Source organism: Phyllobates terribilis, unplaced genomic scaffold, assembly GCF_046119375.1.
Source record: "Phyllobates terribilis strain yellow unplaced genomic scaffold, ASM4611937v1 Scaffold_4__5_contigs__length_816908805, whole genome shotgun sequence".
In the NCBI taxonomy this organism is placed as follows: domain Eukaryota; kingdom Metazoa; phylum Chordata; class Amphibia; order Anura; family Dendrobatidae; genus Phyllobates; species Phyllobates terribilis.
This window is the reverse complement of record NW_027362764.1, coordinates 760,462,625-760,488,201: the sequence shown is the minus strand read 5'-3', so window position 1 is coordinate 760,488,201 and position 25,577 is coordinate 760,462,625. Positions and strand designations below refer to the sequence as shown.

Below are 25,577 nucleotides of genomic sequence, written 5' to 3'. Positions count from 1 at the left end.
TTATATTCTTGTACATAGAAGGCAGTATTATAGTAGTTATATTCCTGTACATAGGGGGCAGTATTATAGTAGTTATATTCTTGTACATAGGGGGCATTATTATAGTAGTTATATTCCTGTACATAGGGGGCAGTATTATAGTAGTTATATCTTGTACATAGGGACAGTATTATAGTAGTTATATTCTTGTACATAGGGAGCAGTATTATAGTAGTTATATTCTTGTACATAGGAGCAGTATTATAGTAGTTATATTCTTGTACATAGGGGCAGTATTATAGTAGCTATATTCTTGTACATAGGAGGCAGTATTATAGTAGTTATATTCTTGTACATAGGGACAGTATTATAGTAGTTATATTCTTGTACATAGGAGCAGTATTATAGTAGTTATATTCTTGTACATAGGAGCAGTATTATAGTAGTTATATTCTTGTACATAGGGACAGTGTTATAGTAGTTATATTCTTGTACATAGGGAGCAGTATTATAGTAGTTATATCTTGTACATAGGGACAGTATTATAGTAGTTATATTCTTGTACATAGGGAGCAGTATTATAGTAGTTATATTCTTGTACATAGGAGCAGTATTATAGTAGTTATATTCTTGTACATAGGAGCAGTATTATAGTAGTTATATTCTTGTACATAGGGTGCAGTATTATAGTAGTTATATTCTTGTACATAGGGTGCAGTATTATAGTAGTTATATTGTTGTACATATAGGGCAATATTATAGTAGTTATATTCTTGTACATAGGAGCAGTATTATAGTAGTTATATTCGTGTACATAGGGGCAGTATTATAGTAGTTATATTCTTGTACATAGGAGCAGTATTATAGTAGTTATATTCTTGTACATAGGAGCAGTATTATAATAGTTATATTGTACATAGGAGCAGTACTATAGTAGTTACATTCTTGTACATAGGAGCAGTATTATAGTTGTTATATTCTTGTACATAGGGGTAGTATTATAGTAGTTATATTCTTGTACATAGGAGCAGTATTATAGTAGTTATATTCTTGTACATAGGGGTAGTATTATAGTAGTTATATTCTTGTACATAGGAGCAGTATTATAGTAGTTATATTCTTGTACATAGGAGCAGTATTATAGTAGTTATATTCCTGTACATAGGGGGCAGTATTATAGTAGTTATAGTCTTGTACATAGGGGCATTATTATAGTAGTTATATTATTGTACATAGGAGCAGTATTATAGTAGTTATATTCTTGTACATAGGGGCAGTATTATAGTAGTTATATTCTTGTACATAGGGAGCAGTATTATAGTAGTTATATTCTTGTACATAAGAGCAGTATTATAGTAGTTATATTCTTGTACATAGGAGCAGTATTATAGTAGTTATATTTCTGTACATAGGGGGCAGTATTATAGTAGTTATATTCTTGTACATAGGAGCAGTATTATAGTAGTTATATTCTTGTACATAGGGGCAGTATTATAGTAGTTATATTCTTGTACATAGGGGGCAGTATTATAGTAGTTATATTCTTGTACATAGAAGGCAGTATTATAGTAGTTATATTATTGTACATAGGAGCAATATTATAGTAGTTATATTGTTGTACATATAGGGCAATATTATAGTAGTTATATTCTTGTACATAGGAGCAGTATTATAGTAGTTATATTCGTGTACATAGGGGCAGTATTATAGTAGTTATATTCTTGTACATAGGAGCAGTATTATAGTAGTTATATTCTTGTACATAGGAGCAGTATTATAATAGTTATATTGTAGATAGGAGCAGTACTATAGTAGTTACATTCTTGTACGTAGGAGCAGTATTATAGTTGTTATATTCTTGTACATAGGGGTAGTATTATAGTAGTTATATTCTTGTACATAGGAGCAGTATTATAGTAGTTATATTCTTGTACATAGGGGTAGTATTATAGTAGTTATATTCTTGTACATAGGAGCAGTATTATAGTAGTTATATTCTTGTACATAGGAGCAGTATTATAGTAGTTATATTCCTGTACATAGGGGGCAGTATTATAGTAGTTATAGTCTTGTACATAGGGGCATTATTATAGTAGTTATATTATTGTACATAGGAGCAGTATTATAGTAGTTATATTCTTGTACATAGGGGCAGTATTATAGTAGTTATATTCTTGTACATAGGGGGAGTATTATAGTAGTTATATTCTTGTACATAGGGAGCAGTATTATAGTAGTTATATTCTTGTACATAAGAGCAGTATTATAGTAGTTATATTCTTGTACATAGGAGCAGTATTATAGTAGTTATATTTCTGTACATAGGGGGCAGTATTATAGTAGTTATATTCTTGTACATAGGAGCAGTATTATAGTAGTTATATTCTTGTACATAGGGGCAGTATTATAGTAGTTATATTCTTGTACATAGGGGGCAGTATTATAGTAGTTATATTCTTGTACATAGAAGGCAGTATTATAGTAGTTATATTCCTGTACATAGGGGGCAGTATTATAGTAGTTATATTCTTGTACATAGGGGGCATTATTATAGTAGTTATATTCTTGTACATAGGAGCAGTATTATGGTAGTTATATTCTTGTACATAGGGGCAGTATTATAGTAGTTATATTCTTGTACATAGGGGGCAGTATTATAGTAGTTATATTCTTGTACATAGGGAGCAGTATTATAGTAGTTATATTCTTGTACATAGAGGCAGTATTATAGTAGTTATATTCTTGTACATAGGGGCAGTATTATAGTAGTTATATTCTTGTACATAGGGGCAGTATTATAGTAGTTATATTCTTGTACATAGGAGCAGTATTATAGTAGTTATATTCTTGTACATAGGAGCAGTATTATAGTAGTTATATTCTTGTACATAGGGACAGTATTATAGTAGTTATATTCTTGTACATAGGGAGCAGTATTATAGTAGTTATATTCTTGTACATAGGGACAGTATTATAGTAGTTATATTCTTGTACATAGGAGCAGTATTATAGTAGTTATATTCTTGTACATAGGAGCAGTATTATAGTAGTTATATTCTTGTATATAGGGGCAGTATTATAGTAGTTATATTCTTGTACATAGGAGCAGTATTATAGTAATTATACACTGAAAAATGGAGTGGAAATTATGCACCTTTATGGTCTGTTTTAATGCATTTTTTTCACATTTTTGATGTGTTGTTTGTTGCTAAGCGAATTTGATCTAAATCGGGAAATACTAGGGTAGAAACACTGAAAGAATTGACATGCTGCCTTTTTTAAATAACATAGCACAGGTAAAAAATACAAGGGAAAAAGATCACTGTGTGAATGAGATTTTAGAATTCTCATTAATTTTGCTGTTTCTGTACTTTTTTTCTGTGCGTTTAAAAAACTCAAGTAAAAAATGCATCAATACCACTAGGTGTGAACAGGCCTTTTGATGGCGATTCGTATCCCATACATGGAAATATGGTTACAACCCAGCTCGCCATCAATGTAAAATTTCCATGCTTATTTCTTTGGTGTTGCCGCTGAAACGATTCCGTCACACAAAGAGGTAGGATGCTATTCATTTGGGGCAAGTGCATGAAAATTCAGAGGATTAGTCCCATTGAATGGCAGCGACTCTGATCTTCATTCTGTCTGCACTTTGCGGGTCACTGAGGGGTAGATTAGCATATGATGACGGCATCGTTGTACACTCCTTAATTTTGTAGCCATTTTTTGGTGGAGTTGCCCCCAATAAAATGCATCTCAGTCTGTTTTTCGCTCTTAGGGCATGTTCACATGCGTCTTGTATGCAGCGGCTTTTCAGTCTTGATTTTTTTTTTTTTTTTGCAGAAAATCATCTACACATCGTAGCGTTGCAGATTTTATATGCAAATGATGAAAGCTGCAATCAATCCCCAGAATTTCCAAAGTAAAAATTTGTTGAAAAATCCTCATCATCTGATGTGGATTTACCACTGTGGATTTGGTGCAGAGAGATGCCGTATGCACTCACCTATAGCGTTAGGCCTCATTCACACTCCTGATTTTTTCACATGCGAGAAAAATTGACCAATGATTCGGATCAGTTTGATCGAATTGTGGTCCGAGTGTCATCAGTGTTTATCATACGTGGAGAAATTAAAAAAAAAACTCTCTTCACCTTTTCCATTCTATCATCTGAGCGCAGTCAGATTTTTGCACAGACCCGTTGAATTGCATTGCCGATGTTGATCAGATCAAAATTGGACGTCTCGGCTATTTTCACGGACATGTGAATGGGCCTGTACGAGTGTGACAGGGACGGTCATACGCCTCTCCCTTCTTAAGAAGATGATTATGACTTGTGTATTGAAAAATGTGGTTTATTGTGCATAGAATCTTACGGGCACTAAAGTGCATAGTTAATGTATTGTCATTTGATTGTTATGATATGTGCAATTTCATAGAGTCTTATAAGTACATAGTGATGTGGAACTCATAATGTATTTTGATGAATGTATTGATGTATTAGGAATAAGGGAAAGTATAGGCTATAGCGTTAGTATCAGATGTATGTTAGAATTGGGATAAATGCAGTTGTGGAAACAAAAGATTCAGGAAGTAAATATTTATTGGTTGGGGACAGTTACGTGTTTGGGAACAGCCCCAACATGGTAGGGGGTTGGGTTATATAAAAAGGTGGTTACTTCCTGATTAGCAAGAGATTAGTTAAAAGAAGTGATAAGAGTAGTTCAAGGCCAGAGGGCTGGAAAGCACAAGAGATTTCGGACTCTTTGGCAGCATGAGGATGGCCACCACAAACTTCAGAAAACCTTTCCAGAATGCACGGGGCCTATACCCGAATTAGGCATGGAGAAGCCTGCCTTAATCGATTTCCACAAGGGAAAGCCGGATGTGGAATCGTTTCAGGAAGTCGGGTCGGGACTCGTGAGAGCTGCGGAGCCGGACAGAGCATCCCAGGGGCCAGGAGTGCCAGAGATGCAAGGAATAGCTCAGGCTGAAGAAACAGTGACTCTGACAACGTATTGTGATGTAACAACAATTGAACTTGGACTGGTCAGTAAAGTTAATCTGTAAATGTCCCCTGTTGAATGTGTGGCTGTTCCTGGATCTGGGATCGTGGAGACAGCGGAGGCCTGCGGCCAAAACGTGGGTGTTATACAGTACACCCCCAGCACAAGGGAAACAGGACACTATTTACTTGTGGGGTGTCAGGGTGTGGAGAAGCTGCCCCTCGTCTATGACTACCGCACTGGGCACCTTACAGCCCCATAGACGATCACTGGTTTGTATGTTATCCGTGAAAAACATGGATAGCACTAGTATGTGAAAATTGGATGTTTGAATGAGCTTTTAGGGTTAAATTCTCAAAAGCCATAAGATTCCACAGCTGAAAAAAATGCACTGGTTTTTATTGCAGAAAAGCTGCAGTTTTTCCCCATTTATTGCCAAGGGTGAAATAAACGCTGAAATCTGCAGCATAAATTGACATTCAGTGGATTTCAAATCTTGCAGTGCTTTGTCAATTTTTGCCGCATTTTCTCCCTAATTCGTGATTGGGGGTCTCTTCAAGTCTCCTCCACTACGCTGCTATCGCAGCGCAAAACAGATTTTCCACACGTAAATCAGCAGCAGAAAACCCGCTGCATATCCCCAACATGGGAACGTAACCTAAATATTATGCAGTAGAACCTGCCCATAAATGAATAAAAATTCCGCTTTATTTTCTCCTGATTTTCGTGTGAATATTTACCAGTGCATTCGAATTATTGAATTGCAATATTATTAAAATTACCCAAATTCTGTAACCAATACGTGACCCTGCTCTTAAAGGTAATTAACCCGTTAAATAATAGAATATTCTTCCTTGCACTTTCTAATCCGAGCCATATGGATATGACGGTGTTAAAAGGAAGACTATACCATGGAACAGGCATTTGAGAATTGGATATTTTTAACCATTGCTTTCCTGGATTGTACGTATCACCGGGGCCAATGGTTAGGACTCTGCCTATTCCATGTTGTCTCCATCACCGAACACACTTGTGTCATTAGAGGCAGCTCAGTGCTGTGTGTTTCGCCATGAGCCCCTCCTATACCACCCTCCTCCCAGCTCAGAGTCTCTCCCCATCAGACAGCGCTCAGCAAGCAGCAGAAGAGGAGGACGATCTTCAGCAATTCATCAATGAATGAGTGGCAGCCAGTGCTGGATGCATGATCTCAGCTGCCTATAGGGAAGCCATCGCTTCTTTTTACTGCGCACGGTAAAAACAGGATTCTCCTCCTTGGAAACAAACAGAAAAAAAGCACCAGGAAAGGAGCAGCAGCAGCAAGGAGGCATCTGGCTTACAAGGCAGCAGACATGAGATGGAGCTGCACAATTATCATGCCCAGCAGGGTCTGACCATTTGACTGCCAGCTCTGGGTAAACCCAAACCTCAAGGCACATGTCATGTGAGCAAATACTAAAATGTGCCAGGGATTCGGTGTCTGGGAAGTGATTTTTGAGGCTGCTGAAGATGTACAATGGGCCACTCCCTGGCTTGAGATTGGGGACCTGTCTAAAGACTGAAGTGGAGTAGTCTGGTCATTGCTTGGATGATGATGGTCTTCTGGTTCTGTACACTATACTGACATAACGTGGTGGTGCGGTGATGGTGAAGCCCACGGAGGTCCATCTGTGATCTCATTCGGGTGAACCTGCTGGAGATGTAACCCTTGCTTCTCATCAGATCATGGCATTGGAGTTGCCTGGCCTTCCTTCTAGCTGCTCACCCTACAGGACCAGTCAAGATGGGGCTGAAGAGCAGACACTCAGAGGGTCCTCCTAGAGATGGCGAAAAGAAAGGCGATCTAGAGCCCAGCTCTCTCGGGACCGGACTGGATAAAGATGGGACCTTGCTGCTGGTGGGAGCAGGGAAGGAGGACGTGAAGCGTAACCCACAAGGGATTGGGCTTTTGGCAAAAACACCTCTGAACTGTAGCCGACCGGTCAAGAGGAACAATGCTAAGTACAGGAGGGTGCAAACTTTAATTTATGATGCCCTGGAGAGGCCCAGAGGGTGGGCACTGCTCTACCATGCCTTTGTGTGAGTAACCCGCACCTGACACACTTACATGTATTCATGGTCATATATGTAAAATGCTCCAGGAGAAGGTATAGAACATGGCGCACTATATGTATACATTGTTACATTGTACGCATCCCATATATAGTGGAATTGTAGCAGTTCACAAATTTTCTAATTGTTTGTCGCTGGCTTGGTGAACGATATTATCATTTTCCATGGCTATGGCTACTCGGCGGCTTTGCCACAATTGGAGGAAATCTGCCAGAAAAGACATATAGATACATTGTACCATTCTGGCCGTAGACGTATCCAGTGGCATGTGACCCTACTGAGGTCTATGGGTTGTGGTGTCAGGTTGTTATACCTGTACCTGCCATCTGCTTGTCATTCGCATTGGACCTGGACCCGCTCATGTGTAAATGGGCCTGTTGTTACAAGCAGGTCGGCCCTGAGGAAGGCTCCGAGTCCATGATAACTGTGTCTTCTCTACCTATGATAATAGGACGGTGTGCGCTGCAGTGCATGGCGGTGCGCTCCTGGATCAGGGGGATGTGATGGAGGAGACGCCGCCGTGTGTCTGGGATGACATATGTGTTCTGCATTGTTTCTGTTACAAAATAGCAAAATGAGTTCATCCTCTCAGCGACTCTGAGGAAGAGATGACCCAATCGTGTTCTCCACCGCCTCCTGCTCAGCTGTGTGTCTACAATGTACATGCAGCATTCCATGTTACCATGGCAACCAGCAAAGGTGTTGTGCGGAGATTCTAATCAGGTTATAATTAGCCTGGCATGGAAAGAAGTATCTGTCCGTGCATCTATCTATCTATCTATCTATCTATCTATCTATCTATCTGTCTATCATTTGTCTATCTATCTACTATCTGTCTATGTATATCTCTTTATCATCCATCTGTGTCTGCTTCTATCAATCTACAGTATCTATCATCTGTATCTACAGTGGTTTGCGAAAGTATTAACTCCTTGGCATTTTTCATGTTTTGCTATCTCACAACCTGGAATTTCAGTTTCTTTTGAGGGTTTGCATTAGTTGATGTAAGGAACCTGCCTACAACTGTGAACATTTGTTTTTCTTTTTATTGAAAAACAAACAACAAATTGGACAAAATAACTGAAAACTTCAGTGTTTATAACTATTCACCCCCCTAAAGTCAGTACTTTGTAGAGCCTCCTTTTGTGGCAATTACATCTGCAAGTTGCTTTGGATAAGTCTCTATTTTTGCCCATTCCACAAGGCAAAACTGCTCCAGCTCCTTCAAGTCAGGCTGTGTGCCCACGATGCGGATTTAATGCGTTTCCGCAGCGGCATTTTCGCCGCAAAAACGCCTTAAAAACGCTTGTTAAGTTATCTGCCATGTTCCCCAATGATAATCCACATGTGCTGTGCACATGCTGCGGAAATTTCCGCTGCGGATTATCATTGCGGAAAAATCCGCAGCACAACCAATTATTGTGCGCAATCGCCGCCATTGTATTGAACCGCATAACATTCGCATGTATACATGTATGCATCCGGATGTTATGCAGTTGAATGCGCGGATGGTACCCAGGTCTGGAGGAGGCTCTCCTCCAGACCCGGGTACCATTAGTAAAAAAAGAATTAAAACTTAAAAAATAAAAAAAAACATTATACTTACCTCTCCGGCGGCCCCCGGTCTCCTCTCCGGTGGCGTCCTCTGTCATCGGTGTCCCGCGGTGTTCTGAAAGGACCTGTGGTGACGTAATTTAGTCATGTGATGGTCACGCGAACGCTGACGTCAGCGGTCGCGTGACCTGTCAGCTGACTAAATGTCGTCACCGCAGGTCCTTTCAGAACACTGCGGGACACCGATGACAGAGGACGCCACCGTAGAGGTAAGTATAATGTTTTTTTGTTCTTTTTTATGTTTTAATTCTTTTTTTTACTATTGATGCTGCATTTAAAGCAGCATAAGTTGGTCACACAATATAAATCCATGCCAGTTGCATGGATTTATATTGTGTGACCAACTTGTCAAGCACTTTTCCAAGTGATGCTCAAAATCGCTTGGAAAAGTTCTTGAAAAAATGCATGTGAAAATGCTTAAAAAACACTTCTCCCTGACAGAAAAAACACATGTAAATTCCGCATGCGTTTTTTCTGCCAGGGAGTGGCGGAAACGCTCAGGAAAAATCCGCATCAATTCAGCTTCGTGGGCCTCTGGTGAACAGCAACCTTCAAGTCTGACCACAGATTCTCAATTGGATTAAAGTCTGGGCTTTGACTAGGTCACTCCAAAACATTTACACTTTTCCCCTTAAACCACTCGTGTATTGCTTTACCAGTATGCTTTGGGTCATTGTCTTGTCGGAAGGTGAACCTCCATCCCAGTCTCAAATCACTGACAGACTGAAACAGGTTTTGCTCAAGAATATCCCTATATTTTGCACCATCCATCTTCCCCTTCAATCGGACCATTTTTCCTGTCCCTGTTGCCAAAAAACATTCCCACAACATGATGCTGCCACCACCATGTTTTACTGTGGGGATGCTGTTCTTGGGGTGATAAGCTGTGTTGGTTTGGCGTCAGACAGAGCATTTACCTTGGTAGCCAAAAAGTTACATTTTGGTCTCATCTAACCAAAGCACCTTCATCCATACATTTGGGGACTCTCCCACATGTCTTTCGGCAAACTCAAAATGAGCCTAACAATTTTTGTGTGTAGGTAAAGGCTTTGTTCTGCCCACTTTTCCATAAAGGCCACCTCTATGGAGTGTACAGCTTATTGTGGTCGTATGGACAGATATTCCAGTCTCTGCTTGGGAACTCTGCAGCTCCTTCAGGGTTACCTTTGGTCTCTGTGCTGCCTCCTTACCCGGGCTGAGAGTTTTGGTGGGTGTTTTCTCTTGGCAGATTTGTTGTGGTACCATGTTCTTTCTATTTGATGATAATGGATTTGATGGTGCTCCAGTGGATCATCAGAAACTGGGATATTTTTTTATAACGCAACCCTGACTTGTACTTCTCAACAACTTTGTCCCTGACTTGTTTGGAGTTCTCCTTGGTCTTCATGGTGTTATCTGGAGATCTCCTTGGTCTTCATGGTGTTGTCTGGAGATCTCCTTGGTCTTCATGGTGTTGTCTGGAGATCTCCTTGGTCTTCATGGTGTTGTCTGGAGATCTCCTTGGTCTTCATGGTGGTGGTTGGAGATCTCCTTGGTCTTCATGGTGTTGTTTGGAGATCTCTTTGGTCTTCATGGTGTTGTCTGGAGATCTCCTTGGTCTTCATGGTGTTGTCTGGAGATCTCCTTGGTCTTCATGGTGTTTTGTTAGTGGTGCCTCTTGTTAATGGTGTTGCAGCCTCTGTGGCCTTTCAGTACAGGTAAAGTGTATATACTGACAGACATGTGACATTAGATTGCACACAGGTGGACGTCCTGTCACTAAGCATGGGACTTATGAAGGCAATTGCTTGCAACAGAAATTCTTAGGGGCTTCATAGCAAAAGGGGTGAATACATATGCACATGACAATTTTTAGTCATTTGATTCCATAAATTTAATTTCTGCCTATATTTTTTTCACTTCACTTCACCAACTTAGTCTATTTAGTTCTGATGCATCACAGACAAATCAGATTACAAAAATATTTAAACATAGGTTGTAGTGAGTATGTTCTGTTAACCCTTTCAGGCATTCCTCACATGTATTAAAGCTGTCAAACAGTCGCAAATCATGAGCACCGAGTGACTGAAACATAACACCCGAGCACGCTGAAGATACTCGGAAAACACCCGATCATGCTCGTAAATCTTGAGTAACGAGCATGCTCGCTCATCACTAATAGGTTGTAATGTCACAAAATAGGTAAAAAGCTAAGGAGGTTGAATACTTCAGCTAGCCACTGTATGTATCTACAAAATCTCTTTATCTGTCTTATCAGTATGTGTATGTATAACGGGAATAGTGGTGGAACCACTGTGACGTGGACCGAGGAAAGCCTGGAGGGGCGTGACTAGGCGAACACCTGACTTTTCACTAGAGCTCCTGATGGTGGAGTTAGACTTGGCTCCAGATGGATGCCAGGTACTACTCCAGGACAGACCTTTTACACATGTCAGCTGACCCCCAAAGGGGCAGGTAGTGGGAATGGCCAGGAATTGGTGGACTTTGACAAGTACAGTCAGGCACTGTAAGAGCAGGCAGGTTTAGTTGGAATACAGACTGGCACAGCAGCTGCAGGCAGGTACAGCTGGTATACAGATTAGCACGGCAGGTGCTCACAGGTACGGCTGGTATACAGACTGGCACGGCAGGTGTAGGCAGATACTGCTGGTATACAGACAGGTAGATGCTGAAAAGCACAAGCAGAGACAGACAGGAATGAGCAAGAACAAGTGGGTACTGAAAGGTACTAACAGACAGGGGACCTGAGAACTAGCAAGTGTGCAGACTAACTGACTAAACACGTTGCTCAGGCACCTCCCAACAGGTGGAGGTGCCTTAAATAATAAGTGTATCCCAGCCATTGGCTGGGGACACTTTTGGACGTTGCGCTCTGTCTCTTTAAGAGACCAAGAGCACGCGCGCCCTAAGCGCACTGCTAGGAGATCTGCCATGCGTGCGCAGATCCCGGGAAGCAGCTGGAAGGTGATGAGTCAGTGTGAAGGGGACGATGGGAAGCGTGCAGGGATGCCGATGCTACAGTACCTATCTATTTCTATACTTCTAACATCTATCCTATCTCTAAATATCTTTCTATCTAGGTGCAGACACAGAGCGAAAAGGGCACTTGTGCAAGTACAATATATGGGCCCGTTATATTCAGCTATATACAGTATGCATCCTAAGGACACTGATGCAGCTGAAGTTGGAACGTACCCCCAACCTCCCAGAATTGCGTGTCAGTTCCCCAAATTTTTGACAGTCTTATTGGATCCTGGATGGTCGGGAGAAATTCTGATACTACAGGTTTCTTTCAGTGGATTTAAAACCCATTTAGACAAATCAGTAATTGGATATTCTAAGATTATAGGCCTGTTTAGACAAAGCAGCAAACACCGTTGAATGTTTATGCCGCCATTAAAATCATTGTTATCTGTAGCACATCCTCTTGTGTAAATAGAAGTGCTGCCGATATCGATGATATTCTGTGTGCACAGGTATTAATGATCATTCTGTGTAACAGGTATTAATGATCATTCTGTGTGCACAGGTATTAATGATCATTCTGTGTGCATAGATTTATGGTTGGCCAATCTAAACAGATAATTAAATGAACGTCGATTGTTTAACGGCCGGTCCAGAACTATAGGTTGGCATTTAGACTTGGTACATATTAAAATGTCCAACTCTATGTACATATACAGTGGCTTGTGAAAGTATTGTGAAGCAAACAACAAATAGGACAAAATAACTGAAAACTTCAATGTGCATAACTATTCACCCCCCTAACGTCAGTACTTTGTAGAGCCTCCTTTTGCGGCAACTACAGCAGCAGTCGCTTTGGATAAGTCTCTATGAGCTTTCCACATCTTACCACTGGGATTTTTGTCCATTCCTCAAGGCAAAACTTCTCCAGCTCCTTCAAGTTACATGGTTTCCTCTGGTGAACAGCAATCTTCAAGTCTAACCGCAGACTCTCAATTGGATTAAGATCTGGGCTTTGTCTAGGCCACTGCAAAACATTTACACATTTCCCTTTAACCCCTTTACCATATAGGGCGTATTAGTACGCCCTGTGTCATCACCCCCGGTTCAGTGAGGGCTCCGGCGGTGAGCCCGCACTGAACCGAGCACATGTCAGCTGATTCTTACAGCTGACATGTGCCCGCAACAGCCGCGGGTGGAATCGCGATCCACCCGCGGCTGTTAACATGTTAAATGCCGCTGTCAATCTCCGATAGCGGCATTTAACGCGCGCTTCCTGGAAGCGCGTCCTAAGCCCCGCCCAGCTGCGACCCCGTCACGTGATCGTGGGTCACCGATGGGTGGACATGACAGCCCAGGGTCTGCAGCAGACGCCTGTGGTTGTCATGAGCTGGTCACTATGAGCGCCACCTAGTGGTCGGCGCTCATAGCACAGGACCATTTCTTCTGCATGCAGGGGATCTGCTCTTCCCCTGTATGTAGCAGAGGCGGACAGTTGCTGCTTCTAGTCTCCTATGGAGACTATAGAAGCATGCAAAAAGTGAAAAAAAAATGTTTTAAAAAATCTAAAAAAAATAAAAAATATATAAAAGTTTAAATCACCCCCTTTCGCCCCATTCAAAATAAAATAATAATAAAAAAACCCCACATACACATATTTGGTATCACCGCGTTCAGAATTGCCCGATCTATCAATATAAAAAAAGAATTAATCCTATCGGTAAACAGTGTAACGAGAAAGAAATTCTAAACGCCAGAATTACTTTTTTTTTGTCGCCACAAAATTGCAATAAAATGCAATAACGGGCGATCAAAACATCAGATCTACCCCAAAATGGCATCAATAAAACTTCAGCTCAGTTGCGCAAAAAATAAGCCCTCAACTGGCCCCATATCCCCAAAAATGGAGACGCTACGGGTCTCGAAAAATGGCGCCATTTTTTTTTTTTTTGCCAAACTTTGAAATTTTTTTTCACCACTTAAATAAAAAAGGACCTATACATGTTTGGTGTCTACGACCTCGTAATCACCTGGAGAATAATAATGGCAGGTCAGTTTTAGCATTCAGTGAACGTGGTAAAAAAAAACAAAAAAAAAAACATCTGTACTATTGCACTTTTTTTGCAATTTCACCACGATTGGAATTTTTTTCCCGTTTTCCCGTATACGATATGGTAAAACTAGTAATGGCGTTGAAAAGTACAACTTGTCCCGCAAAAAATAAGCCCTCACATGACCATATTGACCAAAAAAATAAAAACGCTATGGCTCTGGGAACAAGGGGAGCAAAAAACAAAAACTCAAAAACGGAAAATGGCCCGGGGGTGAAAGGGTTACACCACTCGAGCGTTGCTTTAGCAGTATGCTTTGGGTCATTGTCTTGTTGGAAGGTGAACCTCTGTCCCAGTCTCAAATCATTGACAGACTGAAACAGGTTTTGCTCAAGAATATCCCTGTATTTTGCCCCATCCATCTCCCACTCGACTTTGATCATTTTCCCTGTCCCTGCTGCTGAAAAACATCCCTACAGCATGATGCTGCCAGCACCATGCTTCACTGTGGGGATGGTGTTCTTGAAGTTATGAGCTGTGTTGGTTTGGCACCAGACATATATAGCGTTTACCTTGGTGGCCAAAAAGTTACATTTTGGTGTCATCTAACCACAACACCTTCCTCCATACATTTGGAGAGTCTCCCACATGTCTTTTGGCAAACTCAAAATGAGCCTAACAATTTTTGTGTGTAAGTAAAGGCTTTGTTCTGCCCACTCCTCCATAAAAGCCACCTCTATGGAGTGCACTTCTTATTGTGGTCATATGGAAAGATATTACAGTCTCTGCTTGGGAACTCTGCCGCTCCTTCAGGGTTACCTTTGGTCTCTGTGCTGCCTCTCTGATTAATGCCCTCCTTGCCCGGGCTGTCAGTTTTGGTGAGCGTCCTCTCTTGATGTTTGCTGTGGTACCATGCTCTTTCCTTTTGATGATAATGGATTTGATGGTGCTCCAGTGGATCATCAGAGATTGGGATATTTTTTTATAACTGAACCCTGACTTGTACTTCTCAACAACTTTGTCCTTGACTTGTTTGGAGATCTCCTTGGTCTTCATGGTGTTGTCTGGAGATCTCCTTGGTCTTCATGGTGTTGTCTGGAGATCTCCTTGGTCTTCATGGTGTTGTCTGGAAATCTCCTTGGTCTTCATGGTGTTGTTTGGAGATCTCCTTGGTCTTCATGGTGTTGTTTGGAGATCTCCAGGGTCTTCATGGTGTTGTCTGGAGATCTCCTTGGTCTTCATGGTGTTGTCTGGAGATCTCCTTGGTCTTCATGGTGTTGTTTGGAGATCTCCTTGGTCTTCATGGTGTTGTTTGGAGATCTCCATGGTCTTCATGGTGTTGTCTGGAGATCTCCTTGGTCTTCATGGTGTTGTTTGGAGATCTCCTTGGTCTTCATGGTGTTGTCTGGAGATCTCCTTGGTCTTCATGGTGTTTGGTTAGTGGTGCCTCTTGTTAATGGTGTTGCAGCCTCTGTGGCCTTTCAGTAAAGGTAAAGTGTATATACTGACAGACATGTGACATTAGATTGCACACAGTTGGACGTCCTGTCACTAAGCATGGGACTTATGAAGGGAATTGCTTGCAGCAGAAATTTTTAGGAGCTTCATAGCAAAAGGGGTGAATGCATATGCACATGACAATTTTTAGTTATTTGATCCCATAAATTTTATTTATGCCTATATTTTTTTCACTTAACTACACCAAATTAGACTATTAGTGTAATGTAAAAATCCAAGAGGGTGAATACATTCACAAGCCACTGTATCTATCTATTTCATCTATCTGTCTATTATCTATAAAAAGCCAACGGGATGAATATTCTTGCAAGCCACTGTATCTATCATCTATCTATCTATTATCTATCTATTATCTATCTATCTATTATCTATCTATTATCTATCTATCATCTATTATCTATCTATTATCTATCTATTATCTATCATCTATCTATTATCTATCTATTATCTATCATCCATCTATCTATAATCTCTCTATCTCTATTATCTGTCTATCATCTATCTTTTTATCTATTATACTAGATGGTGGCCCGATTCTAACGCATCGGGTATTCTAGAATATGTATGCGGCCGACCGGGCGCAATCAGCAAAACGGTGTTTAAATTTGGCGGCAATATCAGTGATTGGTCACGGGTGGCGACCGCGACCAATCAGCGAACTGTGTTAGTGAGGACCGGAGAGCTTGTTTAAATTTGGCGATAAAATCGACCAATCAGCAGAGCGGTGTTTAAATTTGGCGGCAATCTCGCTGATTGGTCTCGGCCGGCCGGCGGCCGGGACCAATGAGCAGAGCGGTGTTTAAATTTGGCGCCAAAATCGCTGATTGGTAGCGGTCGGCCGGCGGCCGCGACCAATTAGCAGAGCGGCGTTTAAATTTGCAGTCTATATCGCTGATTGGTCGCGGCCTATTATCGGTCTATCATGTATCTATTATCTATCTATTATTTATCTATTATTTATCTCTGTTATCGGTCTATCATGTATCTATTATCTATCTATTCTATCTATCTATTCTATCGATCTATTATCTATCTATTATCTATCTATTATCTGTCTATCATCTATCTACTATCTATCTATCTAATCTGTCTCTCAGGTTTCATTTCACATTATATTCTGTATGTCATTGCTCTGAGCACATTCATTATTTATGACAGTGAAAGGCAGATATTGATTTTTAATATAATGTTCTCTGGTGTGATATCCGCTGATTTCTCATTTACTAAAATGTAAATGTAAAATGCAGGATCTCTCCTCGCTTGTCCGTTTCAAGACATATTGGTTCACGTTACTGAAATGTGGGAGCTCTGACCTCGTTGACTAGACAGTACTGGTCCAGTTCCAATATGTGAGCCCCCCCTAACGGACATATTTTGGGAAATACAATGGTTGCTGAAGAATTACATGATTAGAATTTTTTCGAAGGTCAAATAAATAATAAATAAATAATCTTTATTTTTTATATACAGTAGATAATGATCATGTGACCACAGTAGTTTTAAACATTTATACAGAGGTATTGGTACAACTGGAATCTTTCACAGAAGGTATAAAAAATTAGAAAAATGATTCTTCAGAAATGCAACAGATGTGAGTTTTGGATCATTGTCATGTTGGAGAAGTGCTCGTCTACCAACAGCATGGAGTGAAGGCGGCATTTACTCTCTCACTACAGAGCAGAACATCTGTGAATTCATGATGCCATCTATGACATGTAGCCCCCCGACACCAGCAGCTCATACAGCCCCACGTAAGGACAAAGCCACCACCATGTCTCACTGTAGGTATGAGGCATTTTTCTTTTGTATTCCTCACCTTTGCGATGTCGTACAGTTTTGAAGTAATCAATTCCAAAAACATTTCTCTTGGTCCCAGTAGTCTCCATATTTTTCAAGCTTGGGCACTGGCAAATTGTAGATGGATTTTTTGCGCACGGACTTTAGAAGAGACTTTTTTCGTGGACAATCCCCATGCATGCCATTCCTATGTCGTATTGTGTCACGGGAAACACTCAGCCTGGTTTGGCTTTCTAGTTCTTTAGCCAACTACAGTAAACTTGCATGTTGATTTTCTACAACCATTCTCATCAGAAGACGCTTCTGGTTATGTATTAACTTCCATGGTCGGCCTGGACGTCTCTGTGAGATGGTGGCAGTTCCCTCTTTCTTACATTTTTGTATCACACTTGTTGCAGTATTCTGACTGATACGTAAAGCTTTGTTGATCTTCTTTTAGCCTGTCACCTTTCTTGTGTAAAGAAATAATCTTCTTGTGACATTTCTCTCCCATGTGGTGCCATTGCTGACAGCATAAAATGGGAAGGGTTTTTCTTTGTTAAAGTGAACCTGTCAAAAAAACACTATTAACCTGCAGATATAGGGTTAATAATGTTATGAAGCCGTGCAGCAGGTACTCTGATAGCTCGGCTGCTGGGAGGAAATGAAGGTTATTCCTGCTGGCAGCCTCGGGCTTTCAGTCATAGAGGCACGGCTGACACGGCTTCCGTTGTCACTCAGTACATAGTGAGTGGTGGCTGTAACCACGCCGTTGCATTAGCTGACAGACGGCTTATCAGTGCATCAGTGCTAAGCAGGCTGTCAGTCAGGACTGGGTCTTGGTTAACGTCCGTTGCTCACTGTGTATTGAGTGGTGACTGAAGCCGCGTTGGCCCACTCCTATGACTGAAAACTTGAGGCTGCCAGGAGGAATAAATTTCATTTCCTCCTGGTAGCTGGGCTTTAAGTGTGCTGGCCGCACAGCTTCAGAATGCTATTAATCTGCAGATTAACCCCATATCTGCAGGTTGATATCGTTTTTTCACATGACGAGTTCCCTTTAAGTAATACCCTTTTATTGTTACCTGTCTGCTGGGCACTTGTGTATTGAATTAGACTTACTCTGGTTGAATTCTTGTTAGAATATTTTAGTCTAAAGTTTAGCTCTGCTTCTAAAACTTTCATTCGGGTGTACTTACTTTTGCAACATGGTCTTGAATGAATCTGTTAGAAAAGTTACTTTTTTGGGTGCAAATCACCCAATCGCAATCAATGGCCCGCATTTGTGGGAGTATTTTATAGTATAGTATGCCATAGACAATGTGCATTCTGAAAGGATAGTAAAGTTTTTTGACAAATTTGTTGAGGAGTACTCATTTATGCTGAGCACTGTATGTACAGCTGGTATAACCTGGGTATCTCCTGTATATAATTATACATGTACAGCTGGTATAATCTGGGCATCTTCTGTATATATGTAAAAAACTTCAGTATCGCTGCTGCAGAGACTCTCAGAGACTCGGGCTTTCAGGTACATGCAGCCGTTGCCCTAGGAATCCCCCCCGCTGGTGTGACATCACACAGATACTAAGCGCTCATATCCTTGATTATCAGCTGTACTGCAGGTGTTACCGGCCGGCACCTATCAGGCTGTCTGCAGTCCTTCTCACCCATGATCTTCATCCCTGTATCCACCTAGTGCAACGGCTGCATGTACCTGAAAGCCCGAGTCTCGGAGAGTCTCTGCAGCCCTCTATCTCCGGTGTTAACACGCCGTCTGATCCCATTTTCTGCAATACTCACGGCTTGTTCTACAGACTCCGGCAGGTGTCCACCACCTCTAGTTGTACAGCTGGTATAACCTGGGCATCTTCTGTACATAATTGTATATGTACAGCTGGTACAACCTGGGCTTCTTCTGTACATAATTATATATGTACAGCTGGTACAACCTGGGTATATTCTGTATATAATTATATATATAAAGCTGGTATAACCTGGGCATCTCCTGTATATAGCTATATATGTCCAGCTGGTATAACCTGGGTATCTTCTGTATATAATTATATATATACAGCTAGTATAACCTGGGTATCTCCTGTATATAATTATATATGTACAGCTGGTATAACCTGGGTATCTCCTGTATATAATTACATATGTAAAGCTGGTATAACCTGGGTATCTCCTGTATATAATTATATATGTCCAGCTGGTATAACCTGGGTATCTTCTGTATATAATTATATGTGTACAATACAGTTGGTATGACCTTGGCATCTTCTGTATATAATTATATATGTACAGCTGGTATAACCTGGGTATCCCCTGTATATAATTATATATGTCCAGCTGGTATAACCTGGGTATCTTCTGTATATAATTATATATATACAGCTGGTATAACCTGGGCATCTCCTCTATATAATTATATATGTACAGCTGGTATAACCTGGGTATCTCCTGTATATAATTATATATGTACAGCTGGTATAACCTGGGTATCTCCTGTATATAATTATATATGTACAGCTGGTATAACCTGGGTATCCCCTGTATATAATTATATATGTCCAGCTGGTATAACCTGGGTATCTTCTGTATATAATTATATGTGTACAATACAGCTGGTATGACCTTGGCATCTTCTGTATATAATTATATATGTACAGCTGGTATAACCTGTGTATCCCCTGTATATAATTATATATGTACAGCTGGTATGACCTTGGCATCTTCTGTATATAATTATATATGTACAGCTGGTATAACCTGGGTATCTTCTGTATATAATTATATATGTACAGCTGGTATAACCTGGGTATCATCTGTATATAATTATACATGTACAGCTGGTATAACCTGGGCTTCTTCTGTACATAGTTATATATGTACAGCTGGTACAACCTGGGCATCTTCTGTACATAATTATATATGTACAGCTGGTACAACCTGGGTATCTTCTGTATATAATTATATATTTACAGCTGGTATAACCTGGGTATCATCGCTATATAATTATACATGTACAGCTGGTATGACCTTGACATCTTCTGTATATAATTATATATGTACAGCTGGTATAACCTGGGTATCTTCTGTATATAATTATATATGTACAGCTGGTATAACCTGGGTATCTTATGTATATAATTATACATGTACAGCTGGCATAACCTGGGTATCTTCTGTATATAATTATATATGTACAGCTGGTATAACCTGGGTATCTCATGTATATAATTATATATGTACAGCTGGTATAACCTGGGTATCTTCTGTACATAATTATATATGTACAGCTGGTATAACCTGGGCATCTTCTGTACATAATTATATATGTACAGCTAGTACAACCTGGGCATCTTCTGTACATAATTATATAAGTACAGCTGGTACAACCTGGGTATCTTCTGTATATAATTATATATGTACCGCTGGTATAACCTGGGTATCATCGCTATATAATTATACATGTACAGCTGGTATGACCTTGACATCTTCTGTATATAATTATATATGTACAGCTGGTATAACCTGGGTATCTTCTGTATATAATTATATGTGTACAATACAGTTGGTATGACCTTGGCATCTTATGTATATAATTATATATGTACAGCTGGTATAACCTGGGTATCCCCTGTATATAATTATATATGTCCAGCTGGTATAACCTGGGCATCTCCTGTATATAATTATACATGTACAGCTGGTATAACCTGGGTATCTCCTGTATATAATTATATATGTACAGCTGGTATAACCTGGGTATCTCCTGTATATAATTATATATGTACAGCTGGTATAACCTGGGTATCTCCTGTATATAATTATATATGTACAGCTGGTATAACCTGGGTATCCCCTGTATATAATTATATATGTCCAGCTGGTATAACCTGGGTATCTTCTGTATATAATTATATGTGTACAATACAGCTGGTATGACCTTGGCATCTTCTGTATATAGTTATATAAGTAAAGCTAGTATTAAGTGGGCATCTTCTGTACATAATTATATGTGTACAGCTGGTATAACCTGGGTATCTTCTGTATATAATTATATTTGTACAGTACAGCTGGTATAACCTGGGTTTCTTCTGTATATAATTATTAATTATATATGTACAGCTGGTATAACCTGGGTATCGTCTGTATATAATTATACATGTACAGCTGGTATAACCTGGGTATCGTCTGTATATAATTATACATGTACAGCTGGTATAACCTGGGTATCTTCTGTATATAATTATATATGTACGGCTGGTATAACCTGAGTATCTCATGTATATAATTATATATGTACAGCAGGTATACCCTGGGCATCTCCTGTACATAATTATATATGTACAGCTGGTACAACCTGGGTATCTTCTCTATATAATTATATATGTACAATACAGTTGGTATAACCTTGGCATCTTCTGTATATAATTATATAAGTACAGCTGGTATAACCTGGGCATCTTCTCTACATAATTATATATGTACAGCTAGTATAACCTGGGTATCTTCTGTATATAATTATATATGTACAGCTGGTATAACCTGGGTATCTTCTGTATATAATTATACATGTACAGCTGGTATAACCTGGGTATCTTCTGTATATAATTATATATGTACAGCTGGTATAACCTGGGTATCTCATGTATATAATTATATATGTACAGCTGGTATAACCTGGGCATCTTCTGTACATAATTATATATGTATAGCTGGTGCAACCTGGGCATCTTCTGTACATAATTATATATGTACAGCTGGTACAACCTAGGTATCTTCTGTATATAATTATATATGTACAGCTGTTATAACCTTGGTATCATCTCTATGTAATTATACATGTACAGCTGGTATGACCTTGAAATCTTCTGTATATAATTATATATGTACAGCTGGTATAACCTGGGTATCTTCTGTATATAATTATATATGTACAATACACCTTGTATAACCTGGGTATCTTCTGTATATAATTATATGTGTACAGTACAGCTAGTATGACCTTGGCATCTTCTGTACATAATTATATATGTACAGCTGGTGTAACCTGGGTATCTTCTGTATATAATTATATATGTACAGCTGGTATAACCTGGGTATCATCTGTATATAATTATACATGTACAGCTGGTATAACCTGGGTATCTTCTGTATATAATTATATATGTACAGCTGGTATAACCTGAGTATCTCATGTATATAATTATATATGTACAGCTGGTATAACCTGGGTATCTCCTGTATATAATTATATATGTACAGCTGGTATAACCTGGGCATCACCTGCATATAATAATATATGTACAGCTGGTATAACCTTTGTGTCTTCTGTACATAATTATATATGTACAGCTGGTACAACCTGGGTATCTTCTGTGTATAATTATATATGTACAATACAGTTGGAATAACCTGGGCATCTCCTGTGCATAATTATATATGTACAACTTGTACAACCTGGGCATCTTCTGTACATAATTATATATGTACAGCTGGTGCAACCTGAGTATCTTCTGTATATAATTATATATGTACAATACAGTTGGTATAACCTTGGCATCTTCTGTATATAATTATATAAGTACAGCTGGTAAAGCCTGGGTATCATCTGTATATAATTATACATGTACTGCTGGTATAACCTGGGTATCTTCTGTATATAATTATATATGTACAGCTGGTATAACCTGGGTATCTTCTGTATATAATTATACATGTACTGCTGGTATAACCTGGGTATCTTCTGTATATAATTATACATGTACTGCTGGTATAACCTGGGCATCTTCTGTATATAATTATACATGTACTGCTGGTATAACCTGGATATCTTCAATATATAATTATATAGGTACAGCTGGTATAACCTGGGTATCTTCTGTATATAATTATACATGTACTGCTGGTATAACCTGGGTATCATCTCTATATAATTATACATGTACAGCTGGTATGACCTTGAAATCTTCTGTATATAATTATATATGTACAGCTGGTATAACCTGGGTATCTTCTGTATATAATTATATATGTACAATACACCTTGTATAACCTGGGTATCGTCTGTATATAATTATATGTGTACAGTACAGCTAGTATGACCTTGGCATCTTCTGTACATAATTATATATGTACAGCTGGTGTAACCTGGGTATCTTCTGTATATAATTATATATGTACAGCTGGTATAACCTGGGTATCATCTGTATATAATTATACATGTACAGCTGGTATAACCTGGGTATCTTCTGTATATAATTATATATGTACAGCTGGTATAACCTGAGTATCTCATGTATATAATTATATATGTACAGCTGGTACAACCTGGACATCTTCTGTACATAATTATATATGTACAGCTGGTATAACCTTTGTATCTTCTGTACATAATTATATATGTACAGCTGGTACAACCTGGGTATCTTCTGTGTATAATTATATATGTACAATACAGTTGGTATAACCTGGGCATCTCCTGTGCATAATTATATATGTACAACTTGTACAACCTGGGCATCTTCTGTACATAATTATATATGTACAGCTGGTGCAACCTGAGTATCTTCTGTATATAATTATATATGTACAATACAGTTGGTATAACCTTGGCATCTTCTGTATATAATTATATAAGTACAGCTGGTAAAGCCTGGGTATCATCTGTATATAATTATACATGTACTGCTGGTATAACCTGGGTATCTTCTGTATATAATTATATATGTACAGCTGGTATAACCTGGGTATCTTCTGTATATAATTATACATGTACTGCTGGTATAACCTGGGTATCTTCTGTATATAATTATACATGTACTGCTGGTATAACCTGGGTATCTTCTGTATATAATTATATATGTACAGCTGGTACAGCCTGGGCATCTTCTGTACATAATTATATATGTACAGCTGGTACAACCTGGGTATCTTCTATATATAAATATATATGTACATTACAGCTGGTATAACCTTGCCATCTTCTGTATATAATTATACATGTAAAGCTGGTATAACCTGGGTATCATCTATATATAATTATACATGTACAGCTGGTATAACTGGGGTATCTCCTGTATATAATTATACATGTACAGCTGGTATAACCTGGGCATCTCCTGTATATAATGATATATGTACAGCTGATATAACTTGGGCATCTTCTGTATGTAATTATATATGTACAGTTGGTATAACCTGGGTATCATCTCTATATAATTATACATGTACAGCTGGTATAACCTGGGTATCATCTCTATATAATTATACAAGTACAGCTGGTATGACCTTGTCATCTTCTGTATATAATTATATATGTACAGCTAGTTTAACCTGGGTATCTTCTGTATATAATTATATATGTACAGCTGGTATAACCTGGGTATCATCTCTATATAATTATACAAGTACAGCTGGTATGACCTTGTCATCTTCTGTATATAATTATATATGTACAGCTAGTTTAACCTGGGTATCTTCTGTATATAATTATATATGTACAGTTGGTATAACCTGGGTATCATCTCTATATAATTATAAATGTACAGCTGGTATAACCTGGGTATCTTCTGTATATAATTATATGTGTATAGTACAGCTGGTATGACCTTGGCATCTTCTGTATATAATTATATATGTACAGCTGGTATAACCTGGGTATCATCTCTATATAATTATACATGTACAGCTGGTATAACCTGGGCATCTCTTGTATATAATGATATATGTACAGATGGTATAACTTGGGCATCTTCTGTATGTAATTATATATGTACACTTGGTATAACCTGGGTATCATCTCTATATAATTCTATATATACAGCTGGTATAACCTGGGTAACTTCTGTATAGAATTATATGTGTATAGTACAGCTGGTATAACCTTGGCATCTTCTGTATATAATTATATATGTACAGCTGGTATAACCTGGGTATCTTCTGTATATAATTATATGTGTACAGTACAGCTGGTATGACCTTGGCATCTTCTGTATATAATTATATATGTACAGCTGGTGTAACCTGGATATTATCTGTATATAATTATACATGTAAAGCTGGTATAACCTGGGTATCATCTGTATATAATTATATATGTACAGCTGGTATAACCTGGGTATCTCATGTATATAATGATATATGTACAGCTGGTATAACTTGGGCATCTTCTGTATGTAATTATACATGTACAGCTGGTATAACCTGGGTATCATCTGTATATAATTATACATGTACAGCTGGTATAACCTGGGCATCTCCGGTATATAATGATATATGTACAGCTGGTATAACTTGGGCATATTCTGTATGTAGTTATATATGTACAGTTGGTATAACCTGGGTGTCATCTCTATATAATTATACATGTACAGCTGGTATAACCTGGGTATCTTCTGTATATAATTATATATGTACAGCTGGTATAACCTGGGCATCTTCTGTATATAATTCTATATGTACAGCTGGTATAACCGGGGTATCTTCTGTATATACGTATAGTATGGACATCTATATATATAATTATCTTATCCCGTCTGTCTGTCTGTCT

At 38.9% G+C, this 25,577-nt stretch overlaps 1 protein-coding gene across 2 annotated transcripts in view; it reads left to right on the top strand.

Moving 5' to 3' along the window:
• Positions 1 to 6,097: 6,097 nt before the first annotated feature.
• The window catches only part of KCNQ3 (potassium voltage-gated channel subfamily Q member 3), a 292,615-nt gene continuing 273,135 nt past the window's right edge, over positions 6,098 to 25,577 (top strand). For both annotated transcript variants that reach the window (XM_073679902.1, XM_073679901.1), the window contains exon 1: positions 6,098 to 7,061. In XM_073679902.1, coding sequence (XP_073536003.1) covers positions 6,766 to 7,061 — 296 coding nt within the window. In that variant the 5' untranslated portion in view covers positions 6,098 to 6,765. The remainder of the gene's footprint in view (positions 7,062 to 25,577) is intronic.